At 43.3% G+C, this 25095-nt stretch overlaps 1 protein-coding gene across 1 annotated transcript in view; it reads left to right on the top strand.

Annotated features, from left to right (window-relative positions):
• The first annotated feature begins 8784 nt into the window (after positions 1 to 8784).
• Positions 8785 to 25095, top strand: part of LOC309559690 (torsin-1A-like) — a 102049-nt gene continuing 85738 nt past the window's right edge. The window contains exons 1-2 of the mRNA XM_082263096.1: positions 8785 to 9005; positions 23984 to 24249. Of these exons, the coding sequence (XP_082119222.1) occupies positions 8795 to 9005; positions 23984 to 24249 (477 nt within the window). The 5' untranslated portion in view covers positions 8785 to 8794. The remainder of the gene's footprint in view (positions 9006 to 23983; positions 24250 to 25095) is intronic.

Genomic DNA, 25095 nt, shown 5'->3' on the forward strand with positions numbered 1-25095 from the left:
CCACTTTCCTATGTATGTATTTCTAATCTGAGTTTCTATGTCTATAGAGTGGGGTTTTGTGTCTTAACTACAGTATCCCACAAAAGTGAGTACACCTCTCACATTTTTGTAAATATTTTATTCTATCTTTTCATGTGACAACACTGAAGAAATGACACTTTGCTACAATGTAAAGTAGTGAGTGTACAGCTTGTATAACAGTGTAAATCTGCTGTCCCCTCAAAAGAACTCAACACACAGCCATTAATGTCTAAACCGCTGGCAAAAAAAGTGAGCACACCCCTAAGGAATACTGCCCTGCAGACCAGGTCTCCAAAGTTAGATCATGGTCTACTTCAGTATGTCACAGTAAATGTTGGCATTCATGGTTCCCTCAATGAACTGTAGCTCCACAGTACCGGGAGCACTCATGCAGCCCCAGACCATGACACTCCCACCACCATGCTTGACTGTAGGCAACACACACTTGTCTTTGTACTCCTCAACTGGTTGCCGCTACACATGCTTGACACCATCTGAACCAAATAAGTTTATCTTGGTCTCATCAGACCACAGTAGATGGTTCCAGTAATCCATGTCCTTAGTCTGCTTGTCTTCAGCAAACTGTTTGTGGGCTTTCTTGTGCATCATCTTGGGACAACAGCCATGAAGACCAATTTGATGCAGTGTGTGGCGTATGGTCTGAGCACTGACAGGCTGACCCTCCACCCCTTCAACCTCTGCAGAAATGCTGGCAGCACTCATACGTCTATTTCCCAAAGACAACCTCTGGATATGACGCTGAGCACGTGCACTCAACTTCTTTGGTCGACCATGGCGAGGCCTGTTCCGAGTGGAACCTGTCCTGTTAAACTGCTGTATGGTCTTGGCTACTGTGCTGCAGCTCAGTTTCAGGGTCTTGGCAATCTTCTTTTTTTTTCAGATCCTCAGTTGAACTTCCAGTGACCAGTATGAGAGAGTGAGAGCGATAACCCAAAATTTAACACACCTGCTCCCCATTCACACCTGAGACCTTGTAACACTAATGAGTCACATGGCACCAGGAAGGGAAAATGGCTAATTGGGCCCAATTTGGACTTTTACACTTAGGGCTGTACATACTTTTATTGCCAGCGTTTTAGACATTAATGGCTGTGTGTTGAGGTATTTTGAAGGGACAGCAAATTTACACTGTTATACAAGCTGTACACTCACTACTTTACATTGTAGCAAAGTGTCATTTCTCCAGTGTTGTCACATAATACCATAAATAATAACATATTAGATTTTCTTACTTCAGGAGTACATAGTTGCCAACAGTCCTGATTTGCCCGGTGAATGTGACATTCACAGGATTTAGACCCATGTCCCGGTCTGAGCCTGTCCTGGGCAGACTCATAGGAAATAGGCTTTGTCCCGAGCAGGAGCGGACTTGGGGTGGTCTGATTCTACATAAAAAAAGGCGCACCGCTCCAAAATCACCCGGTGGGGCATTAGCATGGTCAGATAGTTGGCAAAAAAGTGTCATCCTTGGACACCTACATAGTAAGCTGGGTGGGCTGGGAGTCGGGACTGGGTGATTAACAGAGAGATGTAAGAGAAAACTTCAGCCAGCTACTTTTTTTCCTTCTTTCCGCTTCCCTCCATTTTGCTTTCCTTCCTTCCTTCTCTCTCCCTCTTTCTCTCCATTCCTCTTTCTCCCTCTCTTTCTCTCTCCCTCACACTCTATTTAACCACACCCCTTTAGGCCACACCCAATATTTAGCATAATTTACACCACGCCAATGTTTCGCCGTGGTGCATTTAGCCCGCCGCACTTTTTCACTCCTTGACCATGCCTACAAATGAATGCCCCACCCCTAATCAAATAATACTCCGCCTACATAAAAAAGTGGACTCTATGGGAGTGTATAATGTGTTTGGAAATTCTAGAGAAATACTTAAATTATGCATTACAATTTAAACCCATTAGATTTTAGTCGACTAAAATGTACTGCAGTTTTCAGTTGACTAAATACAACTAAAACATTAGCAGATGACTAAAATGGGACTAAAACTACAATGGCATTTTAGTTAAATAACTATAACTAAAACTAATTAGAAATTTGATGCCAAAATTAACACTGGTCAGAACTGTCCGGAGGCTGAAGTGGTTAGGGGAATCTCCTGGGGCCCCAAGGTCACCAGATCTAGTGTTCCCATTAGAGGATTTCCCCTCTATTACTGTTCTGGAGGCAGCCCAAAATAGTAAGGGCGAATTACCTTAACCACTTAACGACCGTCTACCGCAGACCTACTGCGGCAGGCAGCCGCTCCTGGGCAAATCGATGCAGGTCTACGTCGCTCGCTCTCAGGAGGCTAGGGGGCGAGCACACGCCACTGGCGCGCGCACCCACCCCCGCTCGTCAGCGGGGAAGCCGATGCGTGTGTCAAGTGGCTCCAATTGCTGCCCGACACCCGCGATCGTTCCCCATTGAGACAGGAGGACGGTCAGCTGTTGTAAACACAGCCAACCATTCTTCTCCCTGAAATGATCACAGAGCTCATGTGATCCTTCTATATAGGATCACAGGTCTCTATGGTCATTTCAGAAGCCACGCCCCCCACAGTTAGAATCACTCCCCTAGGCTCACATTTAACCCCTTGAACACTTACTGTGTTAACCCCTTCCCTGCCAGTGTCATTATTACAAAAACAGTGCATATTTTTAGCACTGATTACTATAGTAATGTCACTGGTCCCCCCAAAAGTGTCAAAAATGTCAGTTAGGGGTCCGATTTGTCCACTGTAACGTCGCAGTCCCACAAAAAAAATCACAGATTGCTGCCATTACTAGTACAAAAAAAAAAAAAAACACATAAAAATTACATAAATCTTTCCCATAGTTAGTAGACACGATAACTATTGCGCAAACCAATCAAAATACGCTTATTGCAGTTTTCTTTTACCAAAAATATGTAGCAGAAAACAAATTGGCCTAAAATGTTAAAAAATTTTAGATTTTTACTTTTTTTTTTTGGGAATGTTGTATATATCAGAATGTGAAAAATATTGTTTTTTTTTTTTTTTTCAAAATTGTCGCTCTTATTTTCAAAAATTAAAAATTGCACAGGTGATCAAATACCACCAAAAGAAAGCTCTATTTGTGGGGAAAAAAAGGACGTAAATTTCATTTGGGTACAGCGTCGCATGACATCGCAATTGTCCGTTAAAGTAACGCAGTGCTGAATCGCAAAATATGGTCTGGTCAGGAATGGGGTAAAATCTTCCGCTCTTAAAGTGGATAAAAATCCGCTCATTGAGAATTTTTTTGTCAAAGACATGTAGCTAAATACATTTTGGCCTAAATATATGACAAAAATTGAATATATTGGATATTTTTTAACAGTTAAAGTAGAAAGTGTCAATTTTTTGCAAAATTTTCACACTTTTTTTATTAATTTCGCAAAAAATCAAAAGCGCAGAGGTGATCAAATACCACCAAAAGAAAGCTCTGTTTGTGGGAAAAAAAAGGACGCAAATTTCGTTTGGGTACAGCATTGCATGACTGAGCAATTGTCAGTTGAAATCGCGTGCCAAGTTGAAAAAAGTGACCTGGTCATTGAGCAGCAAAATCTTCCAGGGCTAAAGTGGTTAATGATGGTTGGAGTGGATTTAGAAATGTGGAACAAGGAGTCCGCTTTTAGAAGAAATGAAAACCAAAACTCAAAAACGAAAGTGAGGAGAGCGCATACTAAAGCAGGAAACGCCTCTCTGATTCCGGGAAATTGCCTCTGAGAAGAGAATTCTTTACATGCTCAGCTCTTAGTGCAGACAGCCCGGGAGGCAGATCAGAGGGTTATAGTGTAAATAGCCACAAGGGGAAGGGGCTACCTATAGCGCTTGCTAGGGATGTGCAATAAAAATATTACTGGTTAAAGTGCTGTCAGTGCATCGGATTATATATTGTATTGCAAAGAAAATGGTATGAAGTGGGATGGATGCATCTGTAGTGCTAGTTGGTTTTAGCCCCCGTTCACACTGGGGCGACCTGTGAGGCGACCTGGTCGCCTCACAGGTCGCCGCAGGTCGCCTCCCATAGGGAAGCTGCGGACCAGTTCTGATAGGAGCGACACAAGTCGCTCCGACTCAGAAAAAGGGTCCGGAGCTTCTTTGGGGCGACCAGGAGGCGACCGCCATAGACTTCAATGTTACGAAGTCCGTGGCGGCCGCTCCGAGGTAGCGGCGCGCTGCTCGCACCGCGACCTCGGAGGTCGCGGTGCGAAGTAGCGTCGCCCCAGTGTGAATGGGGGCTTAAGGTGCTGACAGTGCAACAAAACAATAAATGTGTGCAAATGTTGGACACACCTAAAGTGCAAATATTTAAATTGGATACTTGATAAATCAAGGTAATAATAAAACATAAAACAGCAAATAAATACAATAGAAGTGATACAAATTTAGTGCACTACTATAAGTGGTTAACATTGTTCCATATGTGCTCAAAAATATTCGTTCATAAAGCTCCTCATAAAAAAATCAAACGTTCTTAGCTGTCAGGTAAACCCACATGGTCTGATTTTTGGGGCCTATACTGGCCGACACTTCTGTATCCTGTGAATGCCTAATGTACCTCCAGCCACCAAATACTACGTTCTTAGCTGTCAGGTAAACCCAGGTGGGCTAATTTTTGGGGCCTTTCATGGCCGACACTTCTGTATCCTGTGAATGCCTAATGTACCTTCAGCCACAGAATACAATGTTCTTAGCTGTCAGGTAAACATATGTGGGCTAATTTTTGGGGCCTTTTATGGCCGACACTTACTTCTTTATCCTGTGAATGCCTAATTTTTCAGACTGGAATTGAAAATCAATGGGTCTGTAAAGGTTCTGCCAAATTGTGGAATGGATGCGGACCCATTTTACAGATGTGTGAATGGACCCTATATGTATTTGACATGTATTTACCGGCTGTTTTATGAAAGAAAAAAAAAATCTTTTGCTGTAAAAAAAAAAAAAAAAAAAAAAACGTTTTTAGGGCAACTTTTCCAATTGCAATACTTCTGTTATGACATTGCCCATGTGCTGGGACTATTTGTGCACAGCTAGTAAGTCTTTTGTGGCTGCAAATATGACCTAAAGGTTTTTAAAGTTTGCCTCCCATTAAAGTCAATGGGGCCCGCCGCAAACTTGCGGTTCGTGGACTTTTGAGAAAATTTGCGGCTGACGTTTGCGAACCGCCCCGGCCGATGTTCGTCCATCACCTGTACGTCATTTCACTTCAAGTGGTTGTACCGGATTGATGCCTGCAGCTGCAGGCATTGTCCTGATACCGTGTTTTGGAGCCGACAGTCGGCTCTCATGTAATAACAACCAAAGCGGCTAAACTCGGCTGTTATTACAAGCAGCAGGAGAGGATGTTCCTCCCTCAGCCGCTAGCACGGGCTTTCCCGTCCTACTGGGAGACCCGAGCAACCAGCCTGAACATCCGCCGGCTGACTGGAGTCCCGAAGAAAGCTGGATTCAGCTTTGATCGGGTCTCGGATATGGTAATATAACAAATAAAATTGCTGCGCTAATAATCACAATATTTAAAATACGTTTTTTGATAAACACTGGTATAAAGGTATAAAACTCGTACAAGAAAAGCTGCTGACACAAAGAGACAAGAAAACAATGTCTTCAGCTGAAATTGTGGAGAGTGGTGTCGCGCTAATCAGGATATACAACTGCAGTAAACAATAAACAATAAACGTCCCATGTGCAAAAAATGTCCAAAAGGAGAAGCAAGGGTGCAAGCAGAAGAATCCACCACCAAGATAGAGTCACTAAATTACCTTACCAGCTCCTTAGACCCCACAGGGTTTAAACAGCGTCCAAAGCTCTAATATAGCTGTAGCAGGCAAGATCCAATAGCATCCAGACCCCTCCTTCAATACCGGACCAGAATAGACTCCAAAGGACTCCTTATGCACTCAAGAGACATAAACAGGATCCTCTCATGGTGTAGTATGATCACTTATTTATTGGTAAATGAAAGAAAGCAGCTTACATGATATAACTCGGCAGCATTCAGTATAGATGAAGCAGCGTGTTGTTTTCCCCACCAACAAAATGGCCGCCGTGTCCCTCGTCTGCGCATGCGTCAATCCGTCAGCCATTTCCGACGCGTTTCGTCATACAATAACGTCGTCAGGGGTGTGGCTAGACGGAGACTTGCGCCAATAAATGGTAGAGGGAGGCGGAGTGCCAAAACGGAACCCGGAAGTGGACGTCTGTCAAGAACATTCCGACCTCCGAAAATCCTTGGTAACTTCCTGCAATGATCTTAAATTCATACAGGGAACCATAAGGAACAATCTTTTTATTGATTAATAAACCCAAAAATGCAATTGAGCGTACAATGGGTTATAATGTACAGAACTCATCCCAATATAAATATAAAGATGATAACTAAGCCCAGATTGGGAAGCGGCTCCATCTGGTGGTGGGAAACCATATCGCACACTCCAAATAAATGACAATGCATAAACACAAATCACACATTTAAAATTACTGAGGCCAAACTCGAAATAAAATACTATATACTACAATGCAGCATCTTGCAACTGCATATAAAAACTATTTATAAAAATTAATATATAAAATCCATTAGTAAATAGAAGGCTGGATATAATGAATCTAAAAAAATATATATATATATTTTTTTTTTTTGAGGAAATAATAAAACTATAAAAATGCATGATGTTGAAATGCTGGAGGTTCTAGGAGATAAGGAGGAGGAAAGGCGTTTAAGAATTGCTGATAAAAGCGTTTATGTCCCAATCGATGTTCAAACCAAAAGGGGCATAACACTTCATCTTATAGATCCAGGAAGTTTCCAACCTGGAAACACCTCGAGTCATATTACTCCCCCTCCAACTCTCCTAAAAACGATCTATACCTAAAAACACAGTGCCACTAGGATCCCGATTGTGACATAGGTCATAGTGTCTAGAGACACTATGTTTCGGGAATCCTTTCACTATGTTGGCCACATGCTCCTGTAGGCGAATATGGAGCTTGCGGATGGTTCGGCCAACATATTCCTTACCACATGGGCACCTAATCATATAGACGACGTGCTTAGTACAGCACGAGATAAATGGTCGAATCTTATGGGTCTCAAGCGTAGATGATAATTGAAAAGAATCAATCCTCCTGCCAACGTTGATTTTGCAAGTGGCGCACCTCCGGCAAGGGTAAACCCCCCCTTTCCTGAAAAAAAGAAACCCTTTTGGGTGGGTTTAAAACATTTGGGGCAATCTGTAACCGCAATGGTGGTACCCCTCTAAATACCACACAAGGTGTTTCAGGCAAAGAGGGGCCAAGCACACTATCATTGCACAACACCCCCCAATGTTTCCGCAGGATCTTTTTAATTGAATAATGTTGCACGGAGTAGGACGCGAAAAACGCATGTTGGAATGAATCATTCCTATCCCTAGTCCTCACCTGCAACAGATCCGCTCTTTCCCGTTGATCGGCTTTAAGGAAAGCATTGTCTAGTTCCCCCTCACCATAGCCCTTCTCCAAAAATCTTTTCCTAAGAACTAAAGCTTCATTCAGGAAATCTCTCCGATTGGAGCAATTCCGCTTAAGTCTCAGGAATAGACTGACAGGAACGGACCTCAACCATGCTGAGTGATGACAGCTGGTTGTTTCAATAAATCCGTTCCTGTCAGTCTCCTTGAAAATCGGATGTATGGTAAGTCAGAAACTATGTCATGACATCATTTCCGTTTAACTGGCATCCTAAAGACGGCAATTTAAAAAAATCAAAAGTATTCAAAAACGCTAATCTTGGCTTTTTGAATGCTTTCAAAGGCAAAGGAGGGATTTGGGGTCATATAGACCCCAGATCCCGACATAAGGAGTACCTGTCACGTGCCTATTGCTGTCACATGGATGTTTACATTCCCTGTGACAGCAATAACAGTGATTAAAAAAAAAAAAAATTAAAAGCAACAGTTTAAAAAAAAAATATATATATAAACTAATAATAATAATAATAAAAAAATTGAAAGTGGTCCTGTCCCCCTCGTGCTAGCGCGCAAAGGCGAACGTGTGCGTCACTCCTGAACACACGCAAACCGCGATCGTCCCACACATGTGAGGTTACACCACAAACGTCAGATCATGGGCAGTAATTCTAGCACTGGACCTTCTCTATAAATCTAAAGTGGTAACCTGTAAAGGCTTTTAAAGCGTCGCCTATGGATAGTAAAATGTATGTCGTTTGTCACCATTGTGCGGGCGTACACAATTTTAAAGTGTGACATGTTTGGTATCTAGTTACTCGGCGTCACACCATCTTTTATAATTTATATTATTTGGGTTATGAATTGTGTTTTTTTGCATTCAAATTTTAAAAAGGCCATTTCTTTCCCCAAAAGCTACTTTTGAAAAACCGCTGCGCAAATATCGTGTGACATAAAAAATTGCAAACCCACAAATTTATTCTTTGGGGTCTCTGATTTGAAAAAATATATAATGTTTGGGGGTTCTAACAAATTTTCTAGCAAAAAAACAAAGCGATTTTCACATGTAAACAAAAATGCCAGAAAATGCTTGGTCTTAAGGTGGTTAATAACAGGTAGGGGTGGATTTAGAAATATATGGCAATGAGTCATTTCTCAGAACAAAGTACAACCTGAACTCAGAAACGAAACTGGGGAGAATGTGTGCTAAAACAAGATAAAACACTCTGGGAGTGCCCCTATCAGAAGAGAGTTCTTTGCATGCTCGGCTCTCAGTGCAGACAGCCTTGAAGGCACGTAGGCTGGTTGAAGCTCCCATGGCCAGAACTCGGCACTCTCTCCTGGGGTCATGGCTGTCTGTGGGGGTATTGTTGGGTCCCCTGTTTTCGGCTGTGTTGGCCCTGGAGCCCGTCACCACAGCTGTCGCCATTGCCACCGCCTCTGTACTGGCCGGATACTTTTCCTTACCCCGCTTCTACTGCGGCCGTCTGGTGGAGTGCTGTGAGGAGAACGCCTATAACAGTAAAGGTGAGGGGGGGGGGGGACCTGACCGAGGAACTACACAGCCCATCATGGGGGATTGATTGGTTATCAGCTGTCTTCAGAAAATAGGTACAGGAACTCAATCACAAACACACACACACACTCCAAACCGCATCAAATAGTAGATTGGTGAAATTTCACTAATGGTGCAGAGTTCAGGAGTGCCCTGCATACTTAGTTCAGCAATCTTTAACAGCTGCTTACCTCTGCAACCCCTGCCCACATTTCACTTTCACCCCTCTTCAGCTCTCACCTCTGCATGCAACCCACCTCCAATGCCCCTATCTTCTCCCCACCATCTTTCTACTTTTGTTGCTGTATTACCACCTCAATACTGGGCACTTTCACCCCCTTCATTCCCAGACCAGTTTTCAGCTTTCAGAATGACAATTACTCAGTCATGCTACACTGTACCCAAATTAATTTTTTATCATTTTGTTCACACAAATAGAGCTTTATTTTGGTGGTATTTATTCACCACTAGGTTTTTTATTTTTTGCAATATAAGTGAAAAAAGAGCGAAAAGTTTGAAAAAAAAACATTTTCTACTTTCGGTTTCAAAAGAAATCCAATAAAATCAAATTTCGTCATAAGTTTAGGCCAGAATGTATTCTGCTACGTGTCTTTAGTACAAAAAAAATCCTGATAAGTGTATGATAATAGGTTTTTGTGAAAGTTATAGAGCCTATAAGCTTGGCTACGTATCATTAAAAATTGATCAATCCTGATGTACTGACTACCTAATTCATTTATTGAGGCCCTAAAATGTCAGGAGAGTGCAAATACCCCCCAAATTACCCCTTTTTGTAAATATGACGGTCCAATGTATTTAGGAAGAAGCATAGTGAGCTTTTTGAAGTTGCAATTTTTTGCCCACAATAGTTTGGAAAAAATAAGTTTTTTTTTCCCCACAAAGTTGTCATATTAAGTTATTTCTTACACATGGCATAAATAAACTTGCAATTACACCCCAAAATATATTCTGCTCTTCCTGAGTATGGTGATACCACATGTGTGAGACTTTTCCACAGACTGGCCATATACAGAGGCCCAACATCCAAGTAGCACCGTCAGACGTTCTAAAGGCATAAATCACACATTTCATTTCCTGAGTACCTATCACATTTGTGAAGGCCCTGGAGCACCAGGACAATGGAATTACCCACAAAATGACCCCATTTTGGAAAGAAAACACACCAATGTATATTCTACGAGGCATAATGAGTCTTTTGAACATGTCATTCTTTGTCCACAAGTTTTTGGAAAATGTGGAAAGAAAATGAAAATGCATTTTGTTTTACACAAAGTTGTCCATTTATAAGATATTTCTAACACATAGCATGTACATAGCAAAAATTACACCCCCAAAAAAATTCTGCTACTCGCCCTAAGTAAGGCGACACCACATGTGTGAGACGTTTCCACAGCCTGACCACATACAGAGGCCCAACATCTAAGTAGCACCGTCAGGTGTTCTAAAGGCATAAATTACACATTTAATTTCCAGAGTACCTATCACATTTTTGAAGGCACTGTGACAGATGTTGATCACTGGGATGTGGCAGATGTTGATTGTGACAGATGTGGGAGATCACGGACAGATGTGGCAGATGATGTGCACCAGATGATCAGGGATAGATGTGGCAGATGATTACAGACAGGTGTGGCAGATGATCATGGACAGATTATCACAGACAGATGTGCCAGATGTTCACTGTAACAGATTATTTTAATGGGACAGATGTGTGACAGATGTTGGGGACACTAGCTGGGTGATCAGTGAGTAAAACAGCTCAAAACTCACTGATCCCTGGCAGCACAGATCCGCTCTCCTTCTCACTGACATACTCTGCCTGAGGAGAAGCAGAGCCAATTGCCGTTACAACGGCTGTGTTGACATTACATGATGGCTGTGATTGGACACAGCCATCATGTGAGCAGGAGGGCCAATCATAGAGCCCTCCTGCCAGGCGAGCGGTGTTGTGTCTGGGGGACCCAGGTCCACCGGGGATTGCACAGCTGCGTGATCTCCCTCCTTCTGAAGGACATTCAGGAACGTCCACTCAGAAGGAGGAAGCTCGAACCCGACCGTTTATGTGCAGTTGCTGGGTGGGAGGAGGTTAAGCAGAAGCACCCAGCCTGCTCTAGTACTTCCCCGCACACTGTAGTTTCCTCTGCCTCTCTCACTTGCAGGGAGATCATACACTGAGGTTGTGGGCATCTGTATTGCACCCCGGGCACCTGCATCTCCCTTGTCCCCATCCTGCACTCAGCGGAGACACTCAGGAAATCAGATCTGTGGGAGCCTTTGGGAGACAAGCTGTCACTTAAAAACACAGAAGCCAGACTTCTATGTTTACAAGTGATGTTTACAAGTGATAGTGATGAGCAGGGAGCAGAGGGCCAGAGCCAAAGGTGGTGGAACTGAGTTCCACAAGTTCCAGCTGAAAAAAGCCTTGGCTGTCTCTGATTTCCTCTTATATCCATGAATCTGATTGTTACTTGCAGGGTATGGACAGACAGAAGTTTTTTCCTAAGCCAGCCATAGATAAATCGATTTTCTTTCCTGCAACCATGGGTTGCAGGAAAGAGAATTGATAGATTCCCCCATAAACACAGTCAGTGTTTATGAGGGAACCCCTCCCACGGAGCTATTGTGTTCTCCTGGCGGGGGAGCAGGGAGCCATCCTGACCAGGAGAGCACAATAGCTTTGTAGGAGGGATCCCCCATTCTCTATAGCTGCTAGCAATAATCACATGAAAAGTCAGACAGGCTGGTTTTAATTAGCCTGCCCATACATACAGTAGTTCAATTCTCCGCTTGTCCCTGTGGAACCAGCTGAGATTCAAACCGTCCATGGCCGACTTTAGTCTTTTATGGTGTAGTGAGGGGATACGACTCCTGTCCATTTATTTGTGCACCCTTGAGGAAATGTTCTTTCAATTCCTGTCCTGGAGACACAACAGGAAGTGGGAGACATTCTCCCAAACTGAGAAGAAACACCCAACCAGTTGTCTTTGCCTGCCGCCTGTACTGACCCTGGCCTGTTTCACTATTTTTCTGTCTGCTGCTTGTAACAATCCCATTTGCTGACCATTTCTTCCTGCCTCCTGAACTGACCCATCTGCATGTCTGTGTAACGTTCATGCGTTTTTGTTAGTGGATGGATTTACAGCTGCAGAATTATTACACTCAGTAGCCTTGTAGAGATTCTGTTGAACAAACATATCCAACTCTCAGGACTTCATCACCGTGCACAGCCTGTTATATACCATATATATATTAATTAGATGTTTAATGGAGGGATAGAATATATGAGGATGTATAGATGAGAGACAGGCTATTGTATGGTGAGCACTAGAAGTAGTATTAGGAGAGTTGCAGGTGATGGTAAAGCAGATAGGTTCTGATGTCTAGTATAGTGCAGATGGTAAGAGGACACAGATGGAGTATACTTAGACAGAGTAACCTAGTGCAAGGATAGTTGAAGGTAGTCCCAAGAGCTAACAGTCTATGCAGATGATAGTGAATAGATAGATACAGATAGTCTTGGTAATTGCAGTAGATGACAGTAGGAGATTGGTTAGTAAGAATCCCCTGTGGGGTACTTATCCCTTAGTTAGGTTAGTAGTAACAGTGTCCATAGGAGAGAGGTGATCCCATAGCGAGATACGGATCACCAGCGAGGTTCCGGCTTCAGTTCAGCAAGGGAGAATGTCAGCAGCTCCGACTTCACAGGAGTAGGTGCGGTGAACATGTGGTTTGAACGAGCGGCGATTGAAATAGCCGCTCATAGCGGTGCTCAGCAATGATGTCATCCGGTCTTAAAGGTATATGCGTCTCTTGTTATACAAGATGGGACGCAATTAGCAGAGGAGCAATATGGAGACCAGAGGTACCAGAACATTACAGTACCCCCCCTTAAGGCTGGCTCCGGAAGGCCTCTAGAACTGGTTTTTCCGGATATTTCGAGTGGAAATTGCGAATCAGTCTAGGGGCATGTATATCGGAGGTATCCAGCCAGGTGTCATCTTGGGGCCCATAGTTCTTCCATCGTACAAGATACTGGAGTCTTCTTCTATTGAAACGGGAATCCAAAATTTCTTTTATCTCAAATTCTTCTCCACCTTCCACTTGTACAGGAGGTGGAGGTGAGATAGTAGGCCTTATTCCTTGGTTAGGAACATGGGGCTTCAGTAGAGACACATGGAAGACAGGATGTATCTTGAGGTCTACTGGCAATGTACTGCAGCTTTTCCAATAAGCTTCTCTATTGGAAAAGGTCCCAGAAATAGAGGTCCAAGGTTTTTACTAGGGATTTTTAGTCTCAGATTTTTTGTAGAAAGCCAAACAAGATCCCCAATGGCATATTGGGGAGAGGGTTTCCTACGGAGGTCGTAGTACTTCTTTTGTTGGCTATGAGCATGGGATATGGTATTGTTGAGTAATCCCAGAGAATCCTTTATCTGGGCAAGATAATCAGATGCCACTGGATTACTTGATGGCAAGATACGTGGAGGAAGGAGTGTGGGATGAAACCCATAATTTAGGTAAAACGGACTTTGTTTAGTAGTGCTATGAGTCGCGTTGTTATAGGCGAATTCCGCCAGCGGGAGGAGATCTGCCCAATCGTCCTGTAGATACGAAGTATAGCAACGCAGATACTGTTCAATGCACTGGTTAACTCTCTCTGTCTGTCCGTTGGTCTGAGGGTGGTAGGGAGAAGTAAGGTTACGCTCTATTCGCAGTATCTGACATAGAGCTAGCCAAAACTTTGAGATGAATTGTAAACCACGGTCAGACAGCAGTGTTTTTGGAATACCATGTAACTTAAAGACATGTTTCACAAGTAATTCCGCTGTTTGTTTGGATGAAGGTAGTTTTCGGATAGGAGTGAAATGTGCCATCTTGGTCAGATGGTCCACTGACACCAAGATGGTGTTGAATCCTATGAAGTCTAAGGATACCACTTCCCACGGAACCTGGGGTATCGGTAAACTACAAAGTAACCCCGATGGTTTCGTGTTGTCAATTTTAGACCTTGCACAGATATCACAAGATGAAACAAACTTTTTTACGGTTGTCTTCATGTCTGGCCACCAAAATTGCCTAGTGAGTAGATTGAAAGTTTTAGTCATACCCATATGTCCTGCCATAGGTACATCATGCGACAATTCTAAGATCTTGGTTCGCATAGTAGGGGGTATGTATAATTTATTGTTGTAGTAGAGGAAGCCAGAGGCGTAACTAGAGCCTTCAGGGCCCTGATGCAAGAAACCATGAAGGGCCCCCCCAGATCCCTGGCCGGGGCCCTTCCCTTCAAGCCCAGGGCTCTTCCCACTAATCCTGGGGCTCTTTATTCTCATTGCATGGCCTTTTATTACGGTCCCGCAGCAGGATCCTTTCACAAGTTCTGCAGTGGGCTCCCTTCCTGCAATCTTGGGGCCTCCCCACAGTGGTGCAATGCCAGGGCCCGGTCGCAAGTGTGACTTTTGCAATCCTGGAAGTTCACCCACTGGTTTGCTACTGGGCCCCCTGGAGCATGGTGCCCGGTAGCAATCGCAACCCCTGTAGTTACGCCCCTGGAGGAAGCCTTCTGCGTCAGTAGTTAGTTGTGGTGGAGGTGAGTCCAATCCTATGCTGTGCAAAATCTCCTCCTTCAGGGAGCGAACGACTCCGATAATACGTTCAAGTGGTATTATAGGAACTGAGGGAACCTCAGTACAATCTTTCTCTGCTAGTCGTGAAAGTGCATCCGCTTTTTTATTTCTGTCTGCGGGCGTATAAGTCACTAAAAAATTAAATCTCAGAAAGAATAACGACCACCGTATCTGAAGGTGGGAAAGAGTTCTATTAGTTTGAAGGTATTGAAGGTTTTTGTGATCAGTATATATCAGAATTGGCAATTGAGTGCCCTCAAGTAGATGTCGCCAATTCTCTAACGCCAGTTTTATGGCTAATAACTCCTTCTCACCTACTGGGTAGTTCACCTCGGGGCTACTTAATGACTTTGAGAAGAAAGCAACTGGGTGAAGAGGTGAGGTGTTTGTTGGTCGTTGTGAGAGAACTGCTCCTACTGCCATATTAGACGCATCTACCTCCAAGATGTATTGAAGGGATGGGTCTGGATGGCATAGTATGGGGGCAGTATTAAAGCTTGATTTCAGCAGACAGAATGCTCCATTTGCTTCTTTTGACCAATTAAATGGTTTCTTCGTGCTTGTAAGTTGTGTGAGAGGTTTCACAATCGCAGAGAAGTTCTTAATGAATTTCCTATAGTAGTTAGAGAATCCTAGGAACCTTTGTAATGCTTTGCGAGTGGTTGGCACAGGCCAATCCAGAATGCAGGATATTTTGCTCATGTCCATTTTAAATCAACTTTTTAGATATAATATATCCTAGGAATAGTACTTCCTCTTTATGAAACAAACAATTCTTTGATTTAACATATAAGTTATGTGCAAGTAGTCTTGACAACACAAGTCTCACATGTTTTATGTGCTCAGGTAAGGAATGAGAATAGATAAGAATATCGTCCAAATATACTACAACACAAACATCAAGCAAGTCTCTGAATATCTCATTTATAAACCGTTGGAAGGCTGCGGGAGCATTACATAGCCCAAATGGCATTACAAGGTACTCAAACAGTCCGTATCTGGTTCTGAATGCCGTCTTCCATTCATCCCCTTTACGGATTCGAATTAAATTGTATGCCCCTTTTAGGTCCAATTTTGAAAAGAAAGAAGCCCCACGCACCTGTTCGATAAGAGGTAAAGGATAACGATCCTTTATTGTAATGGCATTTAATTGTCTGAAATCAATGATAGGCCTAAGGCTAGAGTCCTTATTGCGGACAAAGAAGAGTCCAGCAGCAGTGGAGGAAGTAGAAGGTCGGATGAATCCTTTTGCCAAGTTCTCATCCAGATAGTCCTTAAGATGAGAGAGTTTATCCTGTGAGAGAGGATAAACATGTCCGAAAGGCAACTTGCTATTAGGGAGTAGATCGATACAACAATCATAGTCCCTATGGGGAGGTAGCATTTGAGCGTTTTTCTCAAGGAAAACCTCTGATAAATCCTGATAACACTTGGGAATAATGTCATCCGGCAGTACAGACAGGATCCTATCATGTGTGGGGAGGTTACACGTCGTCTCACAATAGTGAGAAGAGAAAGCTAACGTTCTTGTTTTCCAATCGATGATTGGTTGATGTATGTGTAACCAGGGAAGTCCCAAAATGATTGGAAAATGTGGTGAAGTTAATACATCAAACGTGGTGGTTTCCACATGAGACTCGTCAGCAGTTACAAGGAGTGCCTGTGTATGACTGGTGATAGGACCAGAGGATAAAGGGGTACCGTTAATAAAACTAACGGAGACAGGTTTGGGTTTTGAAACAATAGGTATTTTATTAAGGGAGACAAAACAAATGTCAATGTAGTTTCCACAAGATCCATCATAGCCTTGGTGGTGATCCTAGTTTGGTCCCACTGCAATGTTAATTGAACAAAAAGATAAGGATTAGAAAAGGAAGTTGTCAGTCCCCCTAGCAAGACATTTGAACACTCACCCTCTTTTCTGCGGACAAGGGGACAGCTGTTTATCAAATGATTCGGGGATGCGCAGTACATGCAAAGATGTTCGGTTTTCCTCCTGGCACGTTCAGAAAGGGTCAGAGGTGGGCGTATCATTCCTACTTTCATAGGAGTAGGGTCAGCAGGCAACATCCGAGAAGGACTGGAAAATGGTGAGCCCATCTTCTCAGCCTTTCTTTCTCGTAGTCGTCTGTTAATATTGATACTGGTCTGTATCAGTCCCTCTAGAGTGCCAGGTAAATCCGCTCGGGCGAGCTCGTCTTTAACGGCCTCAGATAGGCCGAGTCTAAACTGCGTTCGCAAAGATGTGTCGTTCCACCCTGAATCAGGGGACCATCTTTTAAAATTCGCCACGAAATCTTCAACAGGTCTCCTTCCTTGTTTTAAGGCCAGTAATTGGGTATCAGCGGTACTCTGCTTGTTGGGGTCTTCATATAAACTAGCGAGTTGTGCTAGGAATAAGGGATAAGAATTAAGGAGTGGATCATCCTTTTCAAAGAGAGCGTCTGCCCAGGCCCGGGGTTCACCCGTTAAATAGGAGATGACGGTACAAACCTTAATTTGGTCAGTGGTGTAGGTTAAAGGTTTTAACAAAAAAAACAATCGACATGCGTTTTTAAATTCACAAAATTTGCTCCGATCACCAGAAAACACTATAGGAGGGTTTATCTTAGGCTCACGGGGCTGAGCAGCAGGAGGCTGTGTGAGGCGGCCAAGCTGCTGTCTCAAGGTCTGATTTTCATTTTGTACCTCTGTAAGCGCAAGGATCAATGCATCTACTTGCTGTTTTAATTGTAGTACATGAGTGGATAATTCTGCTGAATCCATATTTTTTTTTTAAAGGCTCGTTCAATCTGTAACGTTCATGCGTTTTTGTTAGTGGATGGATTTACAGCTGCAGAATTATTACACTCAGTAGCCTTGTAGAGATTCTGTTGAACAAACATATCCAACTCTCAGGACTTCATCACCGTGCACAGCCTGTTATATACCATATATATATATTAATTAGATGTTTAATGGAGGGATAGAATATATGAGGATGTATAGATGAGAGACAGGCTATTGTATGGTGAGCACTAGAAGTAGTATTAGGAGAGTTGCAGGTGATGGTAAAGCAGATAGGTTCTGATGTCTAGTATAGTGCAGATGGTAAGAGGACACAGATGGAGTATACTTAGACAGAGTAACCTAGTGCAAGGATAGTTGAAGGTAGTCCCAAGAGCTAACAGTCTATGCAGATGATAGTGAATAGATAGATACAGATAGTCTTGGTAATTGCAGTAGATGACAGTAGGAGATTGGTTAGTAAGAATCCCCTGTGGGGTACTTATCCCTTAGTTAGGTTAGTAGTAACAGTGTCCATAGGAGAGAGGTGATCCCGTAGCGAGATACGGATCACCAGCGAGGTTCCGGCTTCAGTTCAGCAAGGGAGAATGTCAGCAGCTCCGACTTCACAGGAGTAGGTGCGGTGAACATGTGGTTTGAACGAGCGATGAGTGAGAGCAAGCCGGCGATTGAAATAGCCGCTCATAGCGGCGCTCGGCAATGATGTCATCCGGTCTTAAAGGTATATGCGTCTCTTGTTATACAAGATGGGACGCAATTAGCAGAGGAGAAATATGGAGACAAGGGTACCAGAGGTACCAGAACATTACAGTCTGGCTATGTTTCTGTGAGACACCAGTCCCAGCCATCCCCTGCAGATAACTGCACTCCTAGAACCACAGGAACTATTTTGTTCTTCCTTTCTTTAGCCTTCTGTGCTTCCTGGCCAGTGAACATAGCTGTCTTGGGGGCAGCCATGTGCCAGTAGGTTAGGCTTGCTTGTCTTATGTGAACGGAACCTCCTATAGTTTATGTTACAGTAAACTATATTTCCTGACTACTTGTCAGGAACCATGAATCAGACTGAGACAGAAAATGCAGTAAAAATCATACCTTTATTGTAATAATAAAAATAGTACAGATCAGAAAAGTAGTCAAAACATAAGTCGGGCTTCGGAAGCCAAAACGGGAAATCAGCCAATTAAATCAGGAAGCCAGTGATCAGGGAGTCAGAAATCAGCGCAGTCAGAAGCAGAAGGTTGGGATCAGGAACCAGAAGGGACATCAGCCGGGCAAAGTCTTTAGCAGGAAACCAGCAGAGAAACTCAGGATATCTTGACAAGGCGAAGGCAGGAAGGGAATTAACAAAAAAGCTTAAATAGACAGAAGGGGCTGGCTGTAGGTGGGACTGACCAGCAGATAATGATAACCAGGTGAGCCACTGAGGAAACAATGAGTGCTGACAATTATCCGACAGCTGAGCAGCCTGAGCACAGAGAAGAGAGCTGCTGCAAGCGCAGCCCTGACACCACTCATACAGAAGTTACCACATTACAGTGCATTGCTTTTGATACAATTGGTTGATTTGTTTGATACACAAGATTCAAATGTCTGGTATAGAATGGGTCAAAAAAATTGTCTTCCAAAGACTCGCCATCTCTCTTTGAAAAAACTTAAGGGTGTTTTCTTTCCAAAATGCGGTCATTTTGTGGGTGTTTCCACTGTCCTGGTGCTCCAGGACCTCCAAAAATGTTATAGGTAGTCAGGAAATTAGATGTATAATTTATGCTCTTTGAAAGCCCAAATGTGCTCCTTGAGATTTGGGTCCTTCTATATGTCTAGGCTGTAAAAAAGTCTCACGTATATGGTATCCCCATACACGGCAGGAGTAGCAAAATGTGTTTTGGGGTGTAATTCTAAGTGTGCCAATGATGTGTGTTGGAAATATCATACTAACAACTTTGTGTAAAAAAAAAAAAAAACATTTCCTGCATTTTACAAAAATATTAGCAAAAATAATGTGTTACAAAAATAAAAAAAGTTATATAGTTTCTTCATTTTCCAAAAAATTGTGACATAAAATTAACAAATTAACAAGCTCACCATGCCTCTTACTAAATACCTTGGACTATATACTTTCCAAAAGGTGGTCATTTGTACTGTCCTGGCATTCTAGGGCTTCATGAAGTGAGATAGGCAGTCAGTACTTCAGAATTGATCAGTTTTCAAATATACACCGATCAGCCATAACATTATGACCACCCACCTAATATTGAGTATGGCCCCCTTTTGCTAAAATTGCCCTGAATGGCATCCACATGATTGGCAGGACCCAAGGTTTCCCAGCAGAACATTGTCCAAAGCATCACACTGCCTCTGCCAACTTGCCTTCTTATACCACATCCTGGTGCCATCTCTTCCCCAGGTACAGTAAGTGACGCATACACACTCGGCCATCCACATGATGTAAAAGAAAACGTGATTCATCAGACTAGGCCACCTCTTCCATTGCTCCGTAGTCCAGTTCTGATGTTCATGTGACCATTGTAGAAGCTTTTGGCTTTCAGTGCTGTCTATTACTATTACAGGTAAATGCACAGACCTTGCTGCTCTCCACGGGTCAGGGAACACCCAATGGAGACACTGTAGAAAAAACAAAAAGAGGGCACACCAACCTTGCGCATTACACAAGTAGTTTTTATTGATATAAGAAGAAAATAAATATACTCACAAACAGGTCAAAAATAAAAGCATTTCAAAGTCCACAATAGACACAAAGCAACCAGGTGACCGGGACCGTGTTCAGCAGGCCGGAGAACCTTCCAGATGGCTGATGCCTTTCGTGGGGGGAGCCACTCTTCCTCAGAGCCAATCTGCGATGTTGCATTGGTCCCAGGAGAGACCCATCCAATCGCACTCTCCTGGGACCAGGGGTTCTGTGTCCCCCGCTGCCGACACAGCATCGCACTTCTGGGGCCACTGGCGCTAGCTGTCTTTCTCTCAGGAGAGCATGCTGCTGTACTGCATGTCCCGCTCACTCCCCATCTGCTCAATGTGAGCCGGATGTTCCGGTTCCTAGACCCTAGGGCTGGCACGTTCCGGAACAAGGAAGTGGCGGGTGGAATGCACCAATGTTTGTTCTACACTAAGCAGTCATCCACTCCACTTCACACTATACTGAACAGTGCAGCCCATCCAGCTAGTCTGCACCCAGGACCAGGAACTACACCTGGTAGGTGGTCCTTCTTGGACATTTCACATTCAAAAATATGAGTCCTATTTTACTTAATTTCAATGTTTTTTTTTTTATATTGCTGTAATTTTAATGCTCAGGAATGTGACCTGTTCTTTTACCACTTCCACCCACCAATGGGAGGGTCTCAAGATCATGTGACGAGACCCATTTGCTATATTAAATGTGCCAATCCAACATTACAGAATGGCTCTAAGGAAGAGGGGATCTCCCCTCGAAGCGCTGGAAAGTCCTCCGGCGTTCTGGACACGGTCCCGGTGACCTGGTTGCTTGTGTCCATGGTGGACTTTGGAATGCTTTTATACCTGACCTGTTTGTGAGTATATATTATTTTTCTTCACATATCAATAAACACTATTTGGGTAATGCTCAAGGTTGGTTCGCCCTCTTTTTGTTTTTTCTACATTGCACGATTTCCACTCTATTCCTGTTATTTTCACAACCCAAAATGTTTGACTTTCTATCACTTTCAGTGATAATGGTTACAAGGAAATAAAACATGAGAGGTGTTCTAATCCCTCTCCACTCTATACAAAACTAAAACATTTTTCCTTTAGTTATACTTTAACTTAGAGTGGTATCCTTAGGATGAGTGCAGAGTTAATAGCCAGCTCTACCGACCTTACCAAAATCCACCCTCCAACAGCTACCGACAACCTCACGCAAATGCTTTCTTTCAGAAAGTCTGTGTTTGCTTAGACCAGTGTTTCTCAACCTTTTTTCAGTCCATGCACCCTTTAAAAATTATGGACATTCTCTAGGCACCCCATTCTAAAATTTAAAAACAAATACACTTTGCAAACTGGTACTGACTAGTATTCCAATGTTTCTCTACTCCCTCAGTTTTTCTCCATCACTCAGCTAATGTGACCCCCAGCGCTTATGGAGCACGGCAGAGGAGGGTCAAACAAGAATGCTATGCAGACGACTGACATCCTCCTTATCAACCGATGATGTCATTGGTCGTTAGGATGCTGGCAGCTAAAAGGCTGTAATGGTTCACAATGAAAACCTGTGACTTAGTGTAACTAAAAGGCAGGTCTCATGCACACGCTGGCTCGTATACAATTTTTGGGCAATTTTTAGGTATTTTGCCAAGGCACCCCTGAAGAAAAAGGCACCATGGTTAAAAAAAGGTGGCTTAGAAACATCAAACATAACAATGCCGGAGCCTTGTGATTGGTCACTTAAGAAGTGAGTGCTGCATTTTGGGATGTGGGAGGGTGTGGCTTGTCTCCCATATCTGCAAAATCTTTGGAGATCCCTATCTTTTTAAAGAACAGTACAATTGTTCTCCTTGTGTAATATTTTCCTTCCGCTCCCTGATACAGGTAAGGCCTCATACACACAGACATCTAGAGGCTGCAAAACCCTCTAGAGTAAACTCTCCATCACTTTCCCGCTTTGTGTACAGTCGCCCATACAAGTGAATGGCGGCACGCAGCTGTACTCGTAAACGCTGATGGCCTCTGTATTGGCTTTTACCCACACACATGTGTATGATGAATACATTTCTTTCTGCGCAGCGCCTCTGTTCACCCCTCTTTTGGCTGTTTATATGTGCCGATGGTGGCACTTATAAATGTGAGTGTATTAAATATTGATTTAGGTTATTATGAAATAAAAATCAAACGATATTGCGCAATTGCATGTCCTTTATTTTTTATGGGAAACTGTATTATCCTCCTGTCTGGTGGACAAGTCTCATACCTTATTCTGTGAGCCAGGTCGCTACCTATCAAAGATACAACATCTATCCTAGGAGGCTACCTGTCCATAATTGAGCAAGTTGGGTCCCGGAGGCCCTCTGTTTTCTGGTGAGTTACCCTCACATTAATAAGTGGAACACAACACAGGCACGAGCACTTTTAAGCAATAAGAATTGTTAGTGCACCTTATCACTAGCGTGGTGAAATTTCCTTCACATTGCATACATTTGTGCACTAAATGGACTGATGGACTTTTGCTATATCTTATTTATTTATATGTTCATTTTTAATATTTAAGTTCATATTTCAACGCTTAGCACTTTCATTTGCACTTTGGATGTATTTGTGCACTTTATGAATTGATTTTTTTTTATATTTATATGTGTTTATCGAATCAATTTATTAATTTACCTTATTCAAGGATTTATTTATTTAGCACCTAGCACTTTCAGGTACAGCGCCTCAAAACTCTCTTTTTTATATGTACAACTATTAGTTTAGTTCTTTCACATTTTAGAATGGGGTGCATCATTTTAAAGGGTGACTTGACTGATAAAAGGTAAAGAAAACATTGATCTAGAGGAGGGGTCGGGAACCTTTGTGGCTGAGAGAGCCATGAACACCACATATTTTCAAATGTAATTCCGTGAGAGCCATACACTATATTTCAGGAATCAGGAACCTTTATTTAATATTCATATTCATGGGTAAAACAGTTCCGCAGACTACCGTTCCAGTGGGGGTGGAAGCTGACTGATTGTAAGCCTCTGGGTTGCTGTTGGAGAGCGGACTATAGGTCAGTGAGTAGATGGAGCCGTGTGAAAGTGCCTGGAGTCCGGTCAGGAAGAGAGCAGAGCAGGCAGGTATGCAATGAGACCAGAGTGGTGAAGCGCCTGCAGGCCTGCGAGTGATGGTGAGTATAGGCCCTGAGAAAATGGTGGCTGGCCACTGAAGGCCTCATAAGTGGATGTGAGAGGAAGCTCCCGAAGGTCCCCGGGTGTCAGAGGGGAAGGAGATCGTGTCAGAGGGGCACAGGGATCGGATGGCAGGTCTCCTTACCAGGCAGTGATTGCCAAGGCCCTCAGATGCACAGCACACAAGTCGGTACTGCGAGTAGGCCGCGGGGTCTGTAGCGCGGCAATCCGGTCACCCAGAGACAAACTGAGGGTAGCGGTGGGTAGCCCACAAAGTGTACCGTCGATGGGTGCAGAAATCTGCTTGGCACCGGGCACAGCTACGCGGATGGCACTGGATTTAGTGGTAGACGCGGCGGAGCTCTGGGACTTCACGTCCAGCGCGGCTCACGTCCGGACACGCCCCCTTTATTAAAGATTTGTCTGCGAGCTAGATACAGCCATCAAAAGAGCCACGTCTGGCTCGCGAGCCATAGGTTCCCGACCCCTGATCTAGAGGTTGTTTTGTTACTGGAGGTAACGAAAGGTAAGCAAAAAAAAAAATCTAAAACAATTCTCCAAATGGGTGGGAGGATTGGAGGAACAAAGATGTACCTAGACTTCTTATTATTTTTGCATTTTATTTGCTTGGTATTTCACTGTAACATTTATTTTTATCAGCTTTCCAGAAAGACTTGGAAAATAAACTGATTGGGCAGCACCTGGCCCGTGATGTCATCTTCCGAGCAATCACAGGGTTTATGAACAATGAAAACCCCAAGAAGCCCCTGGCTCTATCCCTGCATGGTTGTATTGGCACCGGCAAGAACTTCATCAGCAAACTCATCGCAGAGAACATTCATGAGAAGGGGATGGAGAGCAAATACGTCCATCTTTTCATATCAGATTTGCATTTTCCACATGACACATTCTTTGATCTGTACAAGGTACTCTTACCTTTTGTAGAACTTACTACAAAATATCACAATTTAAAGAACTCCCCTCTAATAACACGCTTGGTCTTTATAGGGAAAAATGTATATTTGTTTTACATTGGTTGAAGAAGACTTTGTCCATCTCTTTAGCCTTAAACAAACCCCTCAGAAACCTAGGTAATTTTGACAAAGACAAAAATACTTTATTTGATATAACCAATCCCGTTGGAAGACTCTTCCTATCACAAGGATAGGACTGCCCCTGTGCCTAATTGGGGGGGATTTTACCATTCCACTGAATGTTCTATATGAGTCATTTTAAATATTTATTGTGATGTATTTTAGCTCATTGGTAGTGCCAAACAGTGAGTTTACGCCACGCCAGAAGTCAGTTTTATGGCTTTTTCTGCCCACTTTTATTGAAAACAAAGACAAAAGAAACACAAAAGTTTGCACGGATATCTTCCTACGCAGGGGGTTCTCAGTGCTCCCAGTGCTCATGCACAAAACGCTGTACTTCCGTTAGCTCTGACTGTTTCTCCTGCAGCTCCCTGCTGCTACATCCTCACAGGCTGTAACAAGAGCAGCCTTAAAACATCAAATGAGGATATATGCAACCGGTCAAAATTAAGAGATTTATATACCAATGCCAGAAGCCTGACCAACAAGATGGGAGAGCTGGAGCTACTGATGTTTGAGGAGGATTTTGTGGGTATAACAGAGACTTGGTTTGACAGCTCTCATGACTGGATGGCGACCATTCAGGGGTACTCCCTTTATCGCAGAGATAGAGAAGGTAAAAAAGGGGGAGGGGTATGTCTGTATATTAAGAACAGTGTACAGGTAAATATGAGGGAT

Source organism: Pelophylax lessonae (assembly GCF_965119305.1).
Source record: "Pelophylax lessonae genome assembly, chromosome: 7".
Lineage (NCBI taxonomy): Eukaryota > Metazoa > Chordata > Amphibia > Anura > Ranidae > Pelophylax > Pelophylax lessonae.